The 20802-nt window shown below is 36.5% G+C and overlaps 1 protein-coding gene across 1 annotated transcript in view; it reads right to left on the bottom strand.

The window, feature by feature from the left end:
• Positions 1 to 20802, bottom strand: part of CFAP54 (cilia and flagella associated protein 54) — a 443326-nt gene that overhangs the window by 252196 nt on the left and 170328 nt on the right. The window contains exons 25-26 of the mRNA XM_049782938.1: positions 19130 to 19285; positions 15480 to 15602 (exon numbers count right to left, since the gene is read on the bottom strand). Of these exons, the coding sequence (XP_049638895.1) occupies positions 15480 to 15602; positions 19130 to 19285 (279 nt within the window). The remainder of the gene's footprint in view (positions 1 to 15479; positions 15603 to 19129; positions 19286 to 20802) is intronic.

The following is a 20802-nucleotide window of genomic DNA, read 5'->3' as shown; positions in this document are numbered from 1 at the left end:
GTGACTCGAAAACTGACTAGAGCAATATCTAAGATAAATATTAAGTACTAGTTTTCCCTGCAGAAAATGTAGTATTCAACGACACATGTAGCATTCAACTACAGGTAGATGTTTCAACCTACCAAGAAAATATCTCTATGGGATTAGTTTTAAAGTGTTAAAAATTATACTGATTAAGGAACAGAATTATTGGAACAAAAATGGTTAAATTAAGCTTGAAAAGTTATATGCACTTAGGTCCAGCAGGGTGTTGACTGCCAGACCAAACAGTACCAACTTCTATTTCATTGTTAGGTCAAGTGAGTTTTGTAACTAGGAAACAAAGATGAGCTGCTGTTGTTCACTTTCTCAACCCTAACTTTCAACATATGTATATCCTCGGTTCACAATGAACTGGGCAAATTTTTCCTCATACTAGTAGAAAACGTACTAGGATAGTTTCCTAATCAAAAGTATATATGAGCTGAAAATAAAGTAGGCAGGGCATCAGGTAAACTAGTTTTTTTTCATTGATTGTTTAAATCTGTCCCTATGAAAAGGCATCTAGTAAATGGGATGACTGGGATGGGAAAGAGTAGATTAAAAGAAACTCCTAGGCAGGCAATTCTCTCTTTGCCTCTTCACCTAATTCAGTCAGTAGGACAGTAAATGTCTTCAACCATGACAAGTGACTATGCCAGAAAACAAGAAAAGTCAAGGGGACAAGGGAAAAGTTGGGGTATAGCTTCAGGGGCTCAGGAACAGATTATAGAACAGCAGGTTCTAGCAAGGTGCCCCCAGTTACAGGGTACCAGCTGCAGATTTCAGACCAGAAACCTTCACTGGACAGAGAACAGTAATGGGATAAGGCCAGGCCATTGTATATTGGAGACAGGCAGATGGTGCAAGACAGGCCCAGCATCATAATCTGGACTGGACATTGAAGTTCAGGATAGGTGTTGTGCTATATTGGTGAACAGAGAGGCCAATTCAGCATCTTTTAACTTCTTAAGCATCTGAGCTTTATGTGAAAATACTTCATAAATACTGAGTCCACAAGCTCAAGGATAATCGATTTTTGTGCTAGTAATTCAATTTAACATTACCAAAAAATGAACACTTTACATTTTTTTCAAATAAAGTATTTTGTAGTCTACTTTTCAAATAAGAACTATGCCAACTATTTATCATGATAAATTTTAATGTTGCAAAACAGTAGCATAATCATGATGACAGGTTTCAGAGGTAGCATTATAAGTGGAACTTAACAAAACTTTCAGAACAAGTACTGCTGCTTAGATAAGAATGATTGAGCCCTCTGAAAAGATTACTTCTTTTCTTTTCAGCAAAACAAAAAACAAACAAACAAACAAAAAAACAAGAAACAGCTATTTGACTAATTGGGTTTTGCAAATTCTATGAGAACAACTATATAAAATTTGTTTCTACCAAACACACATGTGAAATTTAGAATTTAGGGCTTATTAGTCCAGGCTTTTGGGATCACTGGTTAGTTTTAAGGATGATTCTGAAAATTAAATGGCACTTCTCAGCATATCAGTTTGGGGCAGACTAGCTCTAGTCTTGTTATGAATATAGACTCTAGTTTAAAATTCAAACACCAGGAGGTCTGTTCTTACAATGATCCTACTTAGATTTCTCTGAGCTTCCTCAAGTGGATGAGGCAGAGGAATGTGGCAGTGGACAACAAATCAGGGAATGCACAGTTAGATCCAGGCTGCCATTATTAAACCTCTGATTTCACCCTTGCTCTCTAGCTTTTCTCTCTGAGCAAAGGACATGTTTTCAATTTCTAGCTTTTCTCTTTACACAGAACCATCTACAAGGGAACAGCCACAGAGAGCTAACGGGGTACGATACTCCTGTTCAGTCCAATTTCTCCCATGAGTGTAAGGATCCTATTTCCTTTTTTCTTCTCTGTGATCTGCCTCGAAGGGTCACCCTCCTCTTCTACAGCCTCAATTTTTCCCTCTCCTGCTCTTATTCATAATCAGCAAATGCCCTGAAAAGCCTGGATAAACCGGGTTTGGTACGGGTTGGTCAGATAGTGGATTGGTTAGTTTTTAGCAAAAGAAGCTGCTATTGGCAATTTATAAGCAATAAAGCTGTCTTGGAATAGAAGTGCTTTGTTCTTGTGAAATATTGCATATGCCACATCACTGTTACTTAAATGTAAATCTAGCCAGATTTCTGGAAACTGGGTAACCTGTCCTTCTCCTGGAGGAGTTTGGGGAGAAAAGATTTACATAGCATATTCTACGAAAAGTAAGTTCTAAGGGTTGAAGCGGAGGTGGGAAGCGGTAAAGCATATGCCTTGCCAGTGCTGGCCTAGGACAAACAGCGGTTTGATCCCCCAGCATCCATATGGTCCTCCAAGCCAGGAGTAATCCCTGAGTGTCACCGGGTGTGATGACAAAAACAAACAAAAGCAAAAAAAATAAAATTAGCTCAAATGTTTTAGCCAGTCTTAGACACTAACACTTATGTAACTGAGTCCTGGAAGTGGAAAGGAGAACTTTGGATTGTAAAGGAGTTCTAAATTTAATAAGCATATCACATGCCAACACCAGAAACAATAGTAGCAGTTGATCTAATCGCTTACTTGAGTTCTGGTTTTGTGTCATATTCGAAAGCACTCAGGGGTTACTCTGAGGTAACTTCAGGGGTTATGTACTATCTTTGTGCTAAGAAATTACTCCTGCCAGGTGGACCATATAGGATGTCAGGCATGAAACCTGCTGGCCACTTGCAAGGCAAACACCCTACCCTCTGTGCTATTGCTCTGGTCTCATTACTTGAGATTCTTAAGAGATCTCTTCCCTTCTCAATCTATACACTATCCTCAGATGAAATCATCTACTTCTGTTCATTAGTTGATCATATATATATATATATATATTTATATATTTATATATATAAAATACTAGTGATTCCTTTAAATAAACATATTTGGCCTCACCTACTCCAAACTTATAGTTCCAATTATATAATCACTGCATTTTGGATAGCCTAATGATCCCCAAATTCAGTTTACTCAAAGCTTTGCACCTGTCTCATTAAAAAAAAATATTTCTCAACCAGGATTAAAAATAGCATTATATACCCAACTGTTTTGGCCAGATACCTGAACTCTTGACTCTCGACTTTCTGACTCTCCATTATTCAAAAACTCCCTAAATTCAATAGATTTCCAAGTCCTCAATTCTTCCTTATAAATAACTTTCCACATGAAGCTAGTTTACTATATCTCACCATTTAACTCATCCCCTGATTCAGGTATTACCCACCTTCTATTAACTGTAGTAGAACCAAAATAATATATTTTTTCTAAAATGCAAAATTCATTGTGCCATTCCCATTTGAAACCTTTAAATAACTACTCTCTGACATCAGCAAGCAGCCTTCAGTATCTGAGACCTCTAATTTTTAAGGTAACTGAAACATTCCAGAATATGCTCGATAAATAAAAAATAAATCATTCATTATTATCTATGCCCTGTTTTGTTTCTTTGTCTATCACAGATAAATGAGATCAACTAGAATTTACCCTTCTTCTTCTGACATATTTGCTTAACATGCTCCTCCAATTCCACCGAAGTAGCATGGCAGCAAACCAAGATTTCATCTTTTCTTACAACTACATAATATTCATTTGTGTGTATATATGCCACAGATTTTATCTACCTATCTGTCTCTGGATAGTTGGATTGTTTCATATCTTGAATGTTGTATTTAGTGCAGTTGCAGGCACACATAAATCTTTTCAAGTTAATATTAATGTCTTCTTTGAGCAGAAATAGAATTGCTGCCCTAATATCACTGGCCGCTCTATTCTTCACTTTCTTGAGACATCTCTGTGCTGTTTTCCAGGTTGAACCAGATGATTCCCCCCCGGTAGTGGATGAAGATTCTTTTTACCACATTGCTGCCAGCATTGATTGTATCTTGTCTTTGATATATGCCATTCTCACTGATGAAATATTTTATTATGATTTTTATTTAATTTTCCTAAGAAGTGATATAAACACTTTTTCCTAATGACCATCCACATATCCTTTCTGTTCATATACTCTCCCATAATGTAAGGTTCAGTTGTTGTTGTTTCTGTTGTGCTTTGTCAGTACTTTGTTCATCATGGATATTAGTTCTTTATCTGATATATTATATGCAAGTAATTGTTCTCATCCAATATCTCAGTGACTACAATGTCCATTCACTGACCAAGTCAGTGATTCAGCCTTTGTACAGGCTCGTTATCATGTCTTAGACATTAAAAATAATTTGATAGGCTAGATTTAGAAGGCAATTGCCTTGTATGTGACTGAGCAAAGTTCAATCGCTATCCCCCCCCCCATATAGTCTCCCAAGCTCCATCCAGAATAATTTCTGAGCACATACCCAGGAATAAGCTCTGAGCACTTTTTTGGTATGATCAAAAACAATAAAATATAGTTTAAAGGCCAGAGTGATAGCACAACAGTAAGGACATTTACCTTGCACATGGACAACCCAGGACAGACCCAGGTTCAATCCCCGGCATCCCATATGGTCCTCCGGGTCTGCCAGGAGCAATTTCTGAGTGCAGAGCCAGGAGTAACCCATGAGCATCACCAGGAGTGACCCCTCAAAAAATCTTATTTAAAAAGGAAAAAATATATACTGGTTAAAAAGAGAGTTTTTAAGTTCCTAAAAACTCAAAGAGTTATAGTAAAAATTACTATAATTAAATGATAATTTAGGGACTAGAAGAGAGAGCACAAAGATTAAAGTGAAGGCTTTGCATGTGACTCTAAACATGGTTTCACAACAGAAGAACTTGGGCCCTGTGTATTGTTGGTTGTAACTCTGGAATTTCTAGGCCCTTCAGGGGATGGCCCTGGAGACCTTTAACCACTGAGCACTTCTGGTGGCCTGAGAAATATATTGTACTCCAAGACCTGCAGAACCATATCCACAAGCCAATGTAGTAACCCCTGGCATTAAATAGCTGATGGATCCCCTAGGCCTCCTAAGTAGTGTTAAGGAGATTCTTCTCGAAAGAAAAGAAAAGAAAAGAAAAGAAAAGAAAAGAAAAGAAAAGAAAAGAAAAGAAAAGAAAAGAAAAGAAAAGAAAAGAGAGCAAAAGAAAAGAAAAGAGAGCAAAAGAAAAGAACAAAAGAAATCTAGAGGAAAGAAAGGAAAGAAAGAAAGAAAGAAAGAAAGAAAGAAAGGAAGGAAGGAAGGAAGGAAGGAAGGAAGGAAGGAAGGAAGGAAGGAAGGAAGGAAGGAAGGAAGGAAGGAAGGAAGGAAGGAAGGAAGGAAGGAAGGAAGGAAGGAAGGAAGGAAGGAAAGAAGGAAGGAGAAAGGAGGAAGGAAGGAAGGAAGGAAGGAAGGAAGGAAGGAAGGAAGGAAGGAAGGAAGGAAGGAAGGAAGGAAGGAAGGAAGGAAGGAAGGAAGGAAGGAAGGAGAAAGGAGGAAGGAAGGAAGGAAGGAAGGAAGGAAGGAAGGAAGAAGGAAGGAAGGAAGAAGGAAGGAAGGAAGGAAGGAAGGAAGAAGGAAGGAAGGAAGAAGGAAGGAAGGAAGGAAGGAAGGAAGGAAGGAAGGAAGGAAGGAAGGAAGGAAGGAAGGAAGGAAGGAAGGAAACATAAATATATAGTATTAATATTCTGGCAGCTAAAATTGGAGAGAAGAAAATATAGCATAACACACAATATTTTAAGCTTAAAAATGTTAAAGGACCTAAATTAAATAACTGTAAAATCTTAATGAGGTACACAAAATAAGACATAAATATCTAGCAGGGCACACCAAGTTTCTGAATAGAATCTTACTGTCACAAATTTAATGTGATACTAATCAGAATTCCAGTGTAGTTTCCCTGAAACTGATTAGAATGTTAAAAATTCTCATTAGAAATAAAAACCAGTTTCTATATCATGAGGATACTTTAGTTAAAAAAACAACAACAGGGCCCGGAGAGATAGCACAGCGGTGTTTGCCTTGCAAGCAGCCCATCCAGAACCTAAGGTGGTTGGTTCGAATCCCGGTGTCCCATATGGTCCCCCTTGCCTGCCAGGAGCTATTTCTGAGCAAGCAGCCAGGAGTAACCCCTGAGCATCGCCGGGTGTGACCCAAAAACCAAAAAAAAAAAAAAAAAAAAAAAAAAAAAACCAACAACAACATATTAACAGAATGATATGGAAATATTTTGATGTGTCTGGCAGTAGCCAAGTCCAATAAAACTTAGCATGCTAAAATGGTGACCATTGGATTCATTGAGAAAGCAAACATTAATTAAAAGTCTATGTAATAAAAAGGCATTGTTATAGATAACTATTCCTTTAAATACTAACCATATCAGAGCCATATCTCACTCCATAAAATCCAAATGGATTCAAAGATGACATTACCTTGAAGCTACAAGAAATATTTCTCAAGACATTCAAAAATACATAGGAAAACATACGCAATTGAATCACATGATAATCTTAAATGTTTTATGGCTAAATATATAGAGCTATATATAAATATATAAATATGTATAAATGAGAAAAGATGAAATTAGACAACAGGTATATTATTATGTTATTTTATTATATGTTATTTTATTACCATTAATTGTCTCAAGGAAAAATTACAAAATAATTTTAAACTTGAGAAAAAAAGGAATAAGCCAAACTGAATTTTATTTGGTATAATTTTGTCCAAGAGGAGACAATCCTGGTGACAACTGAGTAAAAGCTTAAACATGGACTTTGAATACCTAGCCTTTATGTTTACAATATTTTCAGAGTTTAGGCTTGATGTACAAATTCATTGTCATTTCAACACTACACGAGGTCCCAAGAACCTCTACCAGTATTCTTGTATCACTTTTAGTCTGCCGCTTCCTTCCTTCTATGCTAATTCTATTCCCCAATAGCTGGCAATGTCGGTTCTTTCATTACATGTCAATGGTTTATATTTATTCAACAGTCTTCTTGTGTTTTCTTCCTTTATATTCCATAGATATCATCTTTTGTTTCTTCTCAACTCACTTCATCTAACATAACATTCTCTAACTTCATCAAAATTATAGCAAATTACAATAATTCCTTTTTATCGTAGTTGAGAGTATGCCATTGTGAATATAGAGACCAGTTTCTTCATCCTCTCTTCTATTGTTTGGCACTTGGCTGTTGTTGTACAGATCTTGATTAGTGTAAATAATGCTGCAATAAACATGGGTGTGCATCTGTCCTTTCAAATGAATGTCTTCATATTTGGAAAGATGCCCAGGAGTAGAATCTCTGGATCATATAAAAGTTGCATTTTTAATTTTTGAGATGTCTCCAAAACTTCTCCATTCTGATTGAACCAAACAGTGCACTATGTGAATGAGTTCCTTTGATACTTTAGTTTATTTCCTAAATAATGTTGTCTTCTATTCTTTCAGTCATTACTTATCAGTGTATTTTACAAATATTTCTTGAAATAATATACACTTAAACCTGACGTTTTTACACAGCCAGATTTTTATCAAGTTGTATATTTAGCAATTTTTCCTAACTTTAAGCAATACTTTTGCTGAAATAGCCATCTTCCTTTCTGACATATTTTTCCCATTCCTGCTTCTTCCCTATCATTCTTATTCAGTCCACTTTTCCTTCATCGATTGAGAAGCTCTTCTGTGCCTTGAAATTTTGCTCATGGGACTAGAGAGCAATAGTACAGCAGATAAGGTATTTGCCTTGCACATGACCCATGTGGATTCAATCCCTGGCACCATATATAGGCCCCCTAGTCCCATCAGAAATGATCCCTGAAAATAGAGTCAAAAGTAAGCCCAGGGCCCGGAGAGATAGCACAGCGGTGTTTGCCTTGCAAGCAGCCGATCCAGGACCAAAGGTTGTTGGTTCAAATCCCGGTGTCCCATATGGTCCCCCGTGCCTGCCTGGAGCTATTTCTGAGCAGACAGCCAGGAGGAACCCCTGAGCATCGCCGGGTGTGGCCCAAAAAAAAAAAAAAAAAAAGTAAGCCCAAAGCACTGCCAAGTGGAACACAAGAACAACAAAAAATAAAACAAAGTTCTGTTCAGGGCTATCTATTACTATAAATCATCTTTAATTATAGTAATGTATTTATGCATATATACATATTCTATTAAAATAATTCACATAATATTTGTATGTTTATGAATTTTAAAGATGTAACAGCCACACAAAGATACATAACCCATATAACCTAGGTGCATCATTTTAAATTACTAAAAATTTCTACCTGTTCATCTCAACACCAAACCAGATAAAATTTGAAGTTGTAAGGTAATAACAAGTTTTTCATTAGATAACTCATATTTTAAAAAACTCCACTTAACATTTATATTACAAAATCCTAGTCACATCATCATAATATATTTAATCTAGATAATACATATATTGTAAGATTCATTTCTTTCATTATCCCTCAACTCTGTATTTTTTCTGGGTATTTCTCTGGATATTTCTCTTTCTGAATCAACTGTCACTTGATAGAGTATTTCCTCAAGTGTTTTCCTAAGATAAGTACATGGACAGAACCTCTTTAAATGCCTGTATTTCTGAAAATGTTTATTTTGCCTGAAAAATATATCTTTCCTGGCTATTAATTCTTGCAGCTCAATCTTTCCCCATAAGGATTCTATAAATGTTGCTCTGGTATTTTAATTTTTAATGTTGCTGATAAAAAGTTTGAAGGAAATTGATTCTCTTTCCATTGCAAACATACTGTTCTTAGTCTCAAAACTTTAATATTTATCCTTATCCTTTCACTTCAGATATCTTACCAACATGCACTGTCATGTAAGTTTTTACATGAATCCTGCCTGTAATTTCAGGGAATTATTCATTTTCTAATCACTCCCTTTCTATCCTGATGCTTCTTACTCAATATTATAACTTCTAGATTTGCTTATCTCTAGAAAATTCTAATTTGTGTTGTCAGATTATTTCTTGGGCTTCCAAATTTGCTTTAAGAAATAACATGACCATAGTCTTTTTGCTTAAATATGTTCATTAAAAATAAAATTGTGGGCTTTAGACAGTACAGGGGTTACAGCATTTGCCTTGCACACAGCAAGCCTGATCTAATCCCTAATGCAACATATGATACCATAAGCACCCCTAGTAATGATCTCTGAGCACAGAGCCAGGAGAAATCCCTAAGCACAGATGAATATGGCTCAAAATAATCAAAACATTTTATAAATAATTTTTCAAATACATTCAGTTGAGATCAAAGTAATAGCACAGATAGCACAGCAGTAGGGCATTGGCCTTACATGCAGCTGACCCAGGACAGACCTGGGTTCAATCCCCAGGATCCGTATCCTGCCAGGAGTGATTTCTGAGTGCCAAGTCATGAGTAACCCCTGAGCACTGCCAGGTGTGGCATCTCAAAAACAAAAAAAATACATTCTGCTATATAAAACTTTAATTATTAATTATTATATTAATAATTGTAGCTTGAATATTTTTTTCTTTTATTCTTTCATTCATCTCTGTTCTTTTCTAAAATTGTAACACTAATAATATATTTATTTTAGTTTGGGGCCTGCTCTTACCCCTTGAGTTTCTGAGACACCTAATGTGAGAAATTATTTTTCTCCTCCTGCTAACAGGTTTATGATCCCTCAGTACTGACAGAGACCAAGTCATAAAGGTCTCTTCAACAGAGGTAAACTTGTGAGCAATGAAAGAAATACAATGTTTGACACCCAAGATCAGACAATGAACATACCATCCATCATGAGCTCTTTTCTAAGAGGAAGAGAGACGTCTCTGCTACTAGATTTCAAGCAACTATTTTAAGGAATTATAGTTTGATGGTAGAGAAGGTGTGGGATATGTGCTCAAGGTGCTTTCTATCCAGAATTTCAGTATTTTTTACCCTAACAAAGCTCAAGTTTTTAGCAAAACCTATTTCTCCCATAATTATTCTATTAAAAAATAAAATCAATTTAAAACTATCCCAATTACTTTAATACATATTTACAAAAGAGAGTCATAAGGCCTTTCTCTAAGGAAATTTACTGGATTCATATAAATCTTTTAAAGAAATACACAATGTAAATCTTTGAGTAAAGAAGAAATGAGCAAAATTAGCCTAGTTCTGTAGCTCTGGTCCCTTGGTTCTTTCTGAATCTCAGGTCTCACAAAATTGCTCTCTACCCCAAACCCTATCCCTTAGTCTAAGATAAATCTTCTGGGTATTCATTTTATGACTGAAACCCAACTACAATCATGTTTGTAATCATGTGCTTAAATAAAATTATTATTTTAAAAATGTCTTCTAAGCTTAGCAATAGGCCTCAAGCTACTAGAGTTTAAGGAATTGTAGTTTGAAGGTAGAGAAGCTATGGGATATATGCTCAAGTTGCTCTCTATCCAGAATTTTACGATTTTTGTACCCTAACAAAGCTCAAGTTTTTAGCAAAACCTCTTTTTACTGTAATTATTCTATTTAAAGATAAAGTCAATCTAAAACTATCCCAATTATTTTAACACTTACAAAAGTGTTACTTACAAAATAGCAAAATGTATGTGGCAAAATATGGATTCATATTATACAGATAGAATGGATTCTCAGTACAGATACTATAGACTCATAGCATACAGATACAACTAGGTTTATTTAGATATAGATTACTATAATACTCAAGTTCAACATGATGTAGATCTTTGCTTTCATGAACAAGTCTATTCGATTTTAGGCTAAATTTTTCCCAAAATAAATATCTAAGGGAATTTACTTATATAATACTTTACCCTATCAACTTATAAAGCCATTTTTCCTCTGTCTGTCTCAATTCTACTTTTTCTCTAGCTCTAGGGAGGGAGAGAGGGAAGAAAGAAAGGAAGGAGAAAGGGAAGGAGGGTAAGAGGGAAGGAGGGAGAGAAAAATGAAAGAAGGATGTCTTGCTTTTTATTCTAAGCCTCCGCCCCTCAAGACATTTACATAGAACTCCATGTAACCACCAATCCTCACAAATTTTATATATTTTAACAAAAACTTTTAATATTTAACTAAGGAGTAGGAATTTAAATAGCAATTAAAGAGAGAACAATTCAGAAAAACTCCTTTTACTCTTCCTGCCTTAAAAAGAAAACATTAAAAAGAAAGACCAAAGTGGCAGTAAAGCAAGGTTTGCCTGACCCACAATCCCCAGCACTAACACGAGTGATCCCAGAGCACAGAACCAAATAAAGGGACAGGGAGGTAGTTCAATGGGCTGAACACAGCCTTGCTTGCAATAATAGATGGGTTCAGTCCTTGCCACTATATGTTACACTGGGCATCACCAAAGGGACCTTAAAACATTAATCAGGCAGTATTCCTCCAAGCACTGCCAGGTATAAGCCCTAAAATTAAAAATAAACTTCAAAATCAAGGTTAACCTTGCCTATAACCCTTATTATTTAGTCTTATTCATTTTCTTAGTAGCTAACCTCAGATTTTGAGTGGCCAGTCTCTTCAGAATGGTTCCCTCGATAGCCAGATTATTTTCTCCCAAGACAAGTCCAGTTTGCCTATGTTGCTCCCCACCACTCCCAAATATTCTCCACATCTCCAATCTCTGCTCCTTGATTTTAGTCACCAGTTTCCCTTCCTTTGTTTTTATGTTGACTAGAAGATGCATATTCTTAATCGTGGTGCTTCATAGGGATTACACACTTTTAGCTTGTACACAGCTGGTTGTGTATCACCACACTCTCAGACTTTTGCTGAGACCTCAGAGGTCACCTCAGAGGTCACTAGACAATGTTCTAGGGATTCTTGCACTTGGCATGTGAGGATTGTGCCAATGACTAAACTTATGGCCTCTTGCCTGGAAGGCAGATGATTTACCACTGAGCTATTCCCAAGCTCCATCCTAGAGCATTTTAATGTTAATTATAATTATCACTGAATAGTAGTAATCTGTTAGAGAGCTTTTTGATGAAATTACAATATTTCTCAAACTAATATTTGATGTTATTAAAATAGCATTTTACATTTATAAGCCTTATATATTGCCAGATAGAACAAATTTGTTTCAAAACCTTCAACCATTATTATAAATGCATTATACTGTCATTTTGTCAAACTGTGATATATCAGTGGAACCTGCAAAGCAGACCTAAAATGTCTTAACTGAGGAACTGAGTTAAGAGATATGGGAATTATCTCTCACCTCAGCAGCCACCACTCCTGCCAACTCATTCTTTTCTTTTTCACACAAACACCCCCTGAAATGGAGCATGTTACCAGATTCAGCTCCAGAATGACCCCCAGCTTGAGCACTACCCGAACCAGTACTGCTGCAAACCATTACTTAATCTCAATCTCAATCTCAGGATGTGGAATATAAAAAAAAAAAAAAAGACCACCATGTGAGCCAAGACTGGCTCAAAAAATATTTAAAAGACTTATTTATATTTTCTATTTGTGTTTGATTCTTTAAAATTATACCTCTTAGTGCTTCTATTATCAAATAGAAACAAAAAGCCTCCTCCATCACTTTTTTAAATTATTTTATTTTATTTTTCTTTGCTTGTTTTGGTTCTGCTTAGTATGAAATTCTAGAAGAAAATCCTTGCTTGAAATAAAACAGCTTAGGCCAAAACCAGGGCACATTTTTATTCCCCAATGCACCAACAATATAATCTGGCATCATTCCTTTTTACATAGGCATACTAAAATGGAGAAATTTTATGTATAGAAACAAAGTCTTATCTACTAGGGAACAGAATTCATAGATTTTATAATACAGGGGCACCTCTCACCCTGAACACTTGTCATGGGGACTCAACTTAGACTGCATGAAATCAAACATCGACCTTCTAACCCCAAGCCCCAGATCCCTACATTAGAACTAACACAGTTCCCTGCAACAGCACCAGGAATCAAACTCCACCCCCCCACCCAGGGGAGTCCCTAATACCACTCTGGCAGCTACTTGCACCAGGCTAGATGCGTACAATATCCTGATGATGAGGAAACAGCAACAACGTCATCTAAAGGCAAGTTGCTTATCACCTAATGGTGAGATGAAATCAGAAGACACTCCATCCTTTGATCTGTGCAAAAACCAAGAGCACTAATTACAGAAGACTGACTGCAACAACTATGACTGAGCAGAACTTCTGAAATCATAAAGAAAAACTCTAACCTAGATTTAGTCCTTGGACCTGTGCAAAAAGAATATCTCTAATTACAGAAAGCTGACTTTGACCACCAAAACTGGGCAGAACATTTCCTGACACCATAAAAAATAACCTGGGGGTTTGTCAATGAACATGGCCAGAGCCTGTAGTTGATCCCATGACAGTATGCTTCAAGGGTGGAGAAACCCAATTACTGTGTTTACGCAAAAAAAAAAAAAAAAAATTGCCAAAAAGCCCCTTCCTATTTTTTTAATGTGGTTTTGTTTTATTTTTTTTCTTTAAATTCATAGCTTCGACACAGGGGCTCCTCCCCTCTGTTTTTTTTTTTTCTCAGCAGAATCATAGAACATGAATCAGCTTGTTCTGCTTCATAAACTGAGAGAGAAAAAAATTAGTGGATGGTACCAGGGCTAAACACCTAACCCAAAGTCAAGGACAATTGTATCAAGAGACCCAAACTACAACAAGCTACACACAAAAGGGACCTGTTATATATAGCAGTCCAGTGTGCTAAGAATGGAGACAGGGGAAGCATGCTGGGAACAGGGGCAGAGGAAAGTCAATACTGGTGGTAGGAATTGCCCTAATTCACTATGTACTTTAAATATAACTATAAAAGATTTATAATTCACATTGGTCTCAATAAAAATTATTTAAAAAGAGATAGTGGGACTTAAAATACGGCCAGAGACGAAATAGCAGGAATAAGGTCACTGAGTCAAAGAGGAGTAAGTATGACACTTTCATGTTACTGAGCAAGAAAGAAGATTGTATCTGAAAAAATGAAAATATGAGACTCAAATTTAAGTATGTTACTGAAATTAGTGTGCCAAACTTGAACCAAATGAAGACAAGTTATAGAGGAAATCTGATGTTACCAATCAAGAGAGATCTATGACTATATCTAAACTAATGATATATCCATATCTAAGCCAATGATCTTCCTTCTTACCTTCTTTCCTTCCTCCCTTCCTTCCTCACTTCCTTCCTCCTCCCCTCCCTCCCTCTCACTTTTCTTTTGTTTTCTTTCTTTCTTTCTTTCTTTTTCTTTCTTTCCTTCTTTCTTTCTTTCTTCTTTCTCTGTCTCTTTTTCTTTCTTCCTTCCTTTCTCCTTCCTTCCTTCTTTCTTTCTCTTTCTCTCTTTCCTTCTTTCCTTCTTTTCTTCCTTCCTTCCATTCTTCCTTCCTCTTTCTTTCTTTCTTTCTTTCTTTCTTTCTCTCTTTCCTTTCCTTTCTTTCTTTCTCTTTCCTTTCCTTTCTTTCTTTCTCTCTTCTTTTCTTTCTTTCTTTCTTTCTCTTTCTCTCTTTCCTTCTTTCCTTCTTTTCTTCCTTCCATTCTTCCTTCCTCTTTCTTTCTTTCTCTCTCTTTCCTTTCCTTTCTTTCTTTCTTCTTTCTTTCTCTTTCTTTCTCTCTCTTTCTTTCTTTCCCTTCCTTCCCTCCTTCTTCCCTCCCTCCCTCTTTCTTTCTTTCTTTCTTCTTTCTTTCTTTCTTTCTCTCTCTCTCTTTCTTTCTCTCTCTCTTTCTTTCTCTCTCTCTTTCTTTCTCTCTCTCTCTCTTTCTTTCTTTCTTTCTTTCTTTCTTTCTTTCTTTCTTTCTTTCTTTCTTTCTTTCTTTCTTTCTTTCTTTCTTTCTTTCTTTCTTTCTCTTTCTTTCTTTCTTTCTTCTTGAACCTCACCAAATAATGCTCAAAGCTCACTTCTGGCAGTTCTCAGGTACCAGGGAGTAAACTGGGATCGGCCATAGACAAAGCAAGTGTTGTAATCCCTGTATTATATCTTTGTCCAGGTAAAAGTATTTCAAATTGAAATTAAATTGATTTGCTTATATTAATTCATTAAAAACATGGTTTTGTTTGGGGTTTGTTTTGTTTTGTTTTGTTTTTGAGCCATACTCAGTGATACTCAGGTATCACTGTTGGCAGGCTCAAGATGCCATATGAGATCTTGGGAATTGAACCCAGGCAAAAGCATGGGCAAAAACATACAAGCAAATGCCCTATTCACTGTACTCTATCTCTCTAGCCTCAGAAACCTGTCTTTCAGGTTAGATATTCACTACTGTTCTAGAGCAATAACTCAATAAGCACAGAATTTACATGCCAGACAGAGGCTAAGGTTCTAGCCCCATCTCTCTATGTTCAACCAAGCACTGCCAGAAGCAAACCCAACCACTGAGCTCGGAGTAGCTTCCAATCACTGTCAGGGTGGCCTAAACACAAACAAAACAAAAACCAAAAAACAGTAAGTATTCTAATTAGTGGGATTAAAGATGGCTTAACTTCCCAAAGCATCAGTGCTCTGCAGTTGTTTGATACTAAACAAAGACTAAAATAAATACCTTTGTTAAGTAGTAGACACAACAAGCTATCATGTGCTGTGAACTTTCAAAAGTTGCAGCATTTTTTCTTGAGTGCAGGACATTTGGAAGTACTTGCAAAACTGCCAAACACTTTATCAAGATCTAAATGTATAGAAGCAGAAATGTTTCTGTTGAAAATATCATCCTTGTTCTAAAATATTTTAAGTCATGAAAAACTTAAACCATCAAATTTTAAAGTTAAAATCATAATAAATCAATAAATACACTAAAAATATTAATATGTTTAAATTGAGTTTTATCACTCATCTGAAATAATGTAAAAACTATTGGAGAGGACAAGGTACATAAACAAATAACTATAAAACAAGGCACATTTTGACATGAGCATACTGTTCCATAAAATAAAGAAAAGATTATATAAAAAGACCAAATACCTTATCTGACATAAATGTAATCAAATAACATACATAGAAATATTTCTAAGAGTTCTGTTCTTGGTTAGAAATGGTTTCCCTGGGCCCGGAGAGATAGCACAGCGGTGTTTGCCTTGCAAGCAGCCGATCTAGGACCATAGGTGGTTGGTTCGAATCCCGGTGTCCCATATGGTCCCCTGTGCCTGCCAGGAGCTATTTCTGAGCAGCCAGCCAGTAGTAACCCCTGAGCACTGCCGGGTGTGACCCAAAAACAAAAAACAAAAAAACAAACAAACAAAAAAAAAAAAACAAAAAAAAAGAAATGGTTTCCCTAAGCTCAAATTGTATATGTTAATCTCCTGAAGTATGATAGGAGCTTTAATTTTTTGCATCATTATACATTTACATTTTAAACTGTTTAAAATGTGGACTTTTGTATATGAAAATAAAATTCTACTTTCTCTCAAAAGAATATGCAGGTGTTCCACAACCATTTAAGAAAAATATCTATCCTCATTCCACTGAATTGCAGTGTTGATTTTGTCATTTTATTTCATTCTCATACGGAGTGAGATTATTTCTAAAATCTCCCTATTGTTTCAACGTATTTTCCTATTCCTAATAAAACAATTTAATTGGAAACTCTTTTCCTAAGAAGTTTCCCATTACCTGAGCTAAACCTAAAGGCATTTCTGTCAGTGGAATTCTAGAAGAATCCACCAATCATAGAACTCTACTATTCTGCACTCAAAACAACTGAGCACCAATTTCAACAGTATCCCCAAGATAGTTTTTCATTGCAAAAATGCACAGAATAATAAGCACTGATGTTCTAATGTTCTATTTTCTGAACACCCAGAAGACCTCATTCATACCAGGCAGACAAGAGTATACTCTAAAGAGAACTGCCCTTGGGACAATGCTACCTCTCCTACCTCATAATGTAATATTTTATAAAGGATTTAAACCTTTAACATTTCTCTAAAATTAAAATGCATCTGATGCCAATTCAATCCTCTGCACCACATCTGGTTCCCCAGCACCACTAAAGGTCACTCCTGAGCACAACAGGATGTGACTCTAAACCATGATCCCTCCTCCCTCCAAAATATGGTCTTGTACACTAATAGTGTCTCATTAGTAGAATCTAATGAACATAAAATGGTGATGTGCAAGTCCTCTAAAGGGTAGAAATGGACCCTGTGATGATGTAGCGAGCTGACTAACAGTGAATTATCTCACACTTGCTGATCCCCCATCTCCAAAGTTGATCTTATATCTGACAGCTCTTCTGAAAAAAAGAGAAAAACAATGCTATGTAATTCTCAAAGATGTATATGCCTCAGCTGGGAATACAATTCCCACACATTTACAGGTAATGTGGAAGACTGCTAATTCCGAGTCTATATTTGGGGAGAGGGAAAATTGTGTCTTATTGTGTTTCATATTTTTGGGTTTTGGCCCACACCTGGCAAGGTTCGGAGGCAGTCCGCAGGGGACCATGTGATGCTAGAGATCAGACCCAGGCTTCCTGCAAAGCATGAACTCCACCCCATTAAGACATTTCACCACTCCCTTCCCCTTCCCTCCCCACCACCTCCCTCCCTCCCTCCTCTCCTTCTCTCCTTCTTTCCTTCTCTCCTTCCTTCTTTCTCCTTCCTTCCTGCCTGCCTGCCTCCCTCCCTCCCTCCCACACACTCAGCTGTGCTCAGGGATCACTCTGAGAAGGGCTCAGTACCACATATAGGATGCCAGGGATTGAACCTTGGTTGGCCATGTTCAAAGCAGGTACTCTGCCCCTCTACTATATCTGTGGCCCAGAATATGATTTTCATTACTCTTTATGCTTGAATCATATTCTATCAGGCAGAAGAAAATTTATTAAAAGAAAAAAAGACATCTCACCAGCCCCCAAATTTTAGATTTTGGGAACAAAATATTTCACAGCTTAAATATTAGACATGGGAAATACAGGAGGGAGCATGTCTGTGTGCTCCAAAGTAAATGTTTAAGTACCAATAATATTATATGTACCTATAAGCTTGTAATTACCCTTAGCTTCTAATTCTGGGTATTAGTTCTCTAGTTTTCTTCATAATAAATTAAATATTTTTATATCTCACATGAATTCATTCACATGTCTTTCTTAACAATGACAATGAAGATGACAATATAACTTCCTATATTATCAATAAAAGACTATTTCATTGCTTCTTGTAACAGTAATAACTCTAAAAATCTTTAGTATTCCTCTATCTGGCACCCAACATCCTGCAGTGTGGGAAGGAATACCAATGTGATGTAATTGTCACACTCCTAATTAATCATGTTACATTACTCCTAATGCAGAGACATTGTACAGAGGTTAAAGGCACTTGTCCTGCATTTTCACATCTCTATTCAGTACCTAAGACCACATATGGTACAATGAACAGTGGGCCATAAGTAAGCCCTGAGTACTGCTGAATTAGGCCCAAAACAAACAGAATACAGAAATACGCATATTAGAGGAGACACTCCTGCCAGTCTAAAAAAAGCAATGTGTAATGCTGTGGGGAAAAAACCAAGTGGAAGGTAACTAGTGAGAGCTGAGAATCCTTTAAACATTTGCATGGAAATGAATTGTCTCAACAACTGTTTAAACTGTAAAAGGACTCTGAGCCTCAGAGTGTAGCCCTGACCAATAACTACTCTTAACAAGATGGTCACCTAGTGAGACCCTAGCAGCAGACAGGGCTAACTGTTATCTAGCCTGCTGAATTACAGAAACCAGATGATAGAAATGGGTGTTTTTTAAAGTCAATGGCAATTTGTTCAAGAAAACAGACCATTTACATAATCCTTTCAGTCAGGTCACCTACACTCTTTTCTATACATGCCTAGTCCTCCATCACAAAAACACCAACTACTTTTTCTTGGTTCATCCTTCAATTTTTCCCCTCAAATAATGACTGTGAAATAGATTTTTATTGTGGCTCTTTCTAACAGCAAAAACATAAAAAAGATTGAAATGATTTTTTAAACCTAGAAAAGCATATTGCCAATATTTAAATATGTATAGCAACAGGGCTGGGATATTTTCAGAGAAACACATTCTAATTTCTCACTTATATTTATCCAATGTTTTTCAGTTAACTCATGAAATGTCATACATATCTTGACCTATTTGTACTTTGTAAAGGACATGTTGCTTTTTCCTCCCTGAAACATATTACATTTGTATTTGCAAAATTATCAAGGGAGAGACACCCTTACCTGAACAACTGGGACCAGAACAATATTGTGAAAGATCATTGGAGCCAGGAGGCCATAACACTGAGTCACCGCTTGAAGGGCAAAACTGGAATCATTTAGGTAGTTGCTAAGTTCCAAAGCCACTAATATTCTCTCACATTCAACCAGTCTGGCAATCTGTAAAGAAGTGGATATTGTTGATCACATGAAGCAGTGGGTGTTTAATTAGCTTAATTCTCTAAGATGAAAGGGCAGGAAACATGATCCCTATGACACAACAACATGGATGTGGGTAGGAAGAAATTAAAATTTTATGAATAGCCCTAATTCAGCAATAATGATTACAACTGCCATTCATAATGGAAAACAAAGAACCCAAATCAGTCAAGAGAGATCCCTGAGACTACTGAGTGAGGTTCAAAAACAAATAAACAAACAAAATATGTCTATGTATCTGGGGAGAAGGACTGAGGGGTGGTGGAGAGGGCTCAATCTGTTGCAGTCACATGCCTTCAATGTAGAATCCTTGAGTTGAACCCTAGTCCTTCAAGCAATGCTGGGAAGTGCTCCCAAATCTAGCCTTTTTCAAAAACATACATTATAACAAATAATTAAAACAGAATAACTGTATAATGCTGCCCATACTTGGATTTACAAGAAAATAGCAAATTAACAGATCAAACTACATTTCTATTATATATACCTGTGCTGCATAAATAAAAATGATAGTCTTTTGTGAGTCAATGCCACTTTAAAAAAAAAGTGTCATTTTATTCTTTCATTCCCTTTTCCTAGAGACATATTTCACTATTTTACTATATAGATACATAAGATATACAGGAAAAAAATTGGATGAGCAGCAGTCACAAATTCCATACAGAAAATTACTACTATGGTCAAAGTAGAGAGAGAAAAAAGAGAAAGAGAAAGAGAAAGAGAGAGAGAAAGAGTTTACAGGGGATATGTGTTTGCCCTGTATGTGGCCACCTAGGCTACATCACCTGCAGTCCATATAGTCCCACAAGTCTTGCCTGGAGTAAACCCTGACCCAGAGTCATGAGTAAGCCCTGAGTTCTTTTGGAGAGGGAAGAAAAGAAGGAAAGAAGTATAAAGGGGAAGGAGATCTTATGTAGTAGCAATTTCCACCATTTTGGGGGGACCTATTTAGTAGGAAATTTAGCAGATAAATTTCTCCAGTTCTGAGTACATGTTAGAACCAGATTATCGGGATTGTTTAGCTTGTTTTTTTTTTTTACCTCCACCAGTAGTATCATGTGGCATTGATCCTTTTTGCATAGGCACATTAAAATGAGGAAATCTTATGTGTGCAAACAAGTCCTTACCTAATAGCAATAGGAATACATACATTTTATATTGCAGTGGGGCATTATACATTGAACACTTGTCATAGTGACTTGGCTTAGACTTCAGAAAATCAGACATTGATCATTCACCCCTGAACCTTGGATCCCATCTATAGAAACAGAATTGTTTTCTACACCAGCACCAGGAATTAGACTTTTACCAGGAAAGGCCCTACTGCTGCCCTGGCATCAACTTACTCCAAAGAGGGTTCTTATAACACGCTGACAACTTGATAACACCAACAACCTGCTTTCAGGGCAGGGTTCTTTGTATTACCACCTAATAAGATGAAACCAGAAGATGCTCCTCATCACCCTAACGTTGACATA

The sequence above is a fragment of the Suncus etruscus genome, chromosome 11, assembly GCF_024139225.1.
Source record: "Suncus etruscus isolate mSunEtr1 chromosome 11, mSunEtr1.pri.cur, whole genome shotgun sequence".
Classification (NCBI taxonomy): domain Eukaryota; kingdom Metazoa; phylum Chordata; class Mammalia; order Eulipotyphla; family Soricidae; genus Suncus; species Suncus etruscus.
The sequence above is the reverse complement of the archived record's forward strand: the minus strand, read 5'-3'. Positions and strand labels throughout refer to the sequence as shown.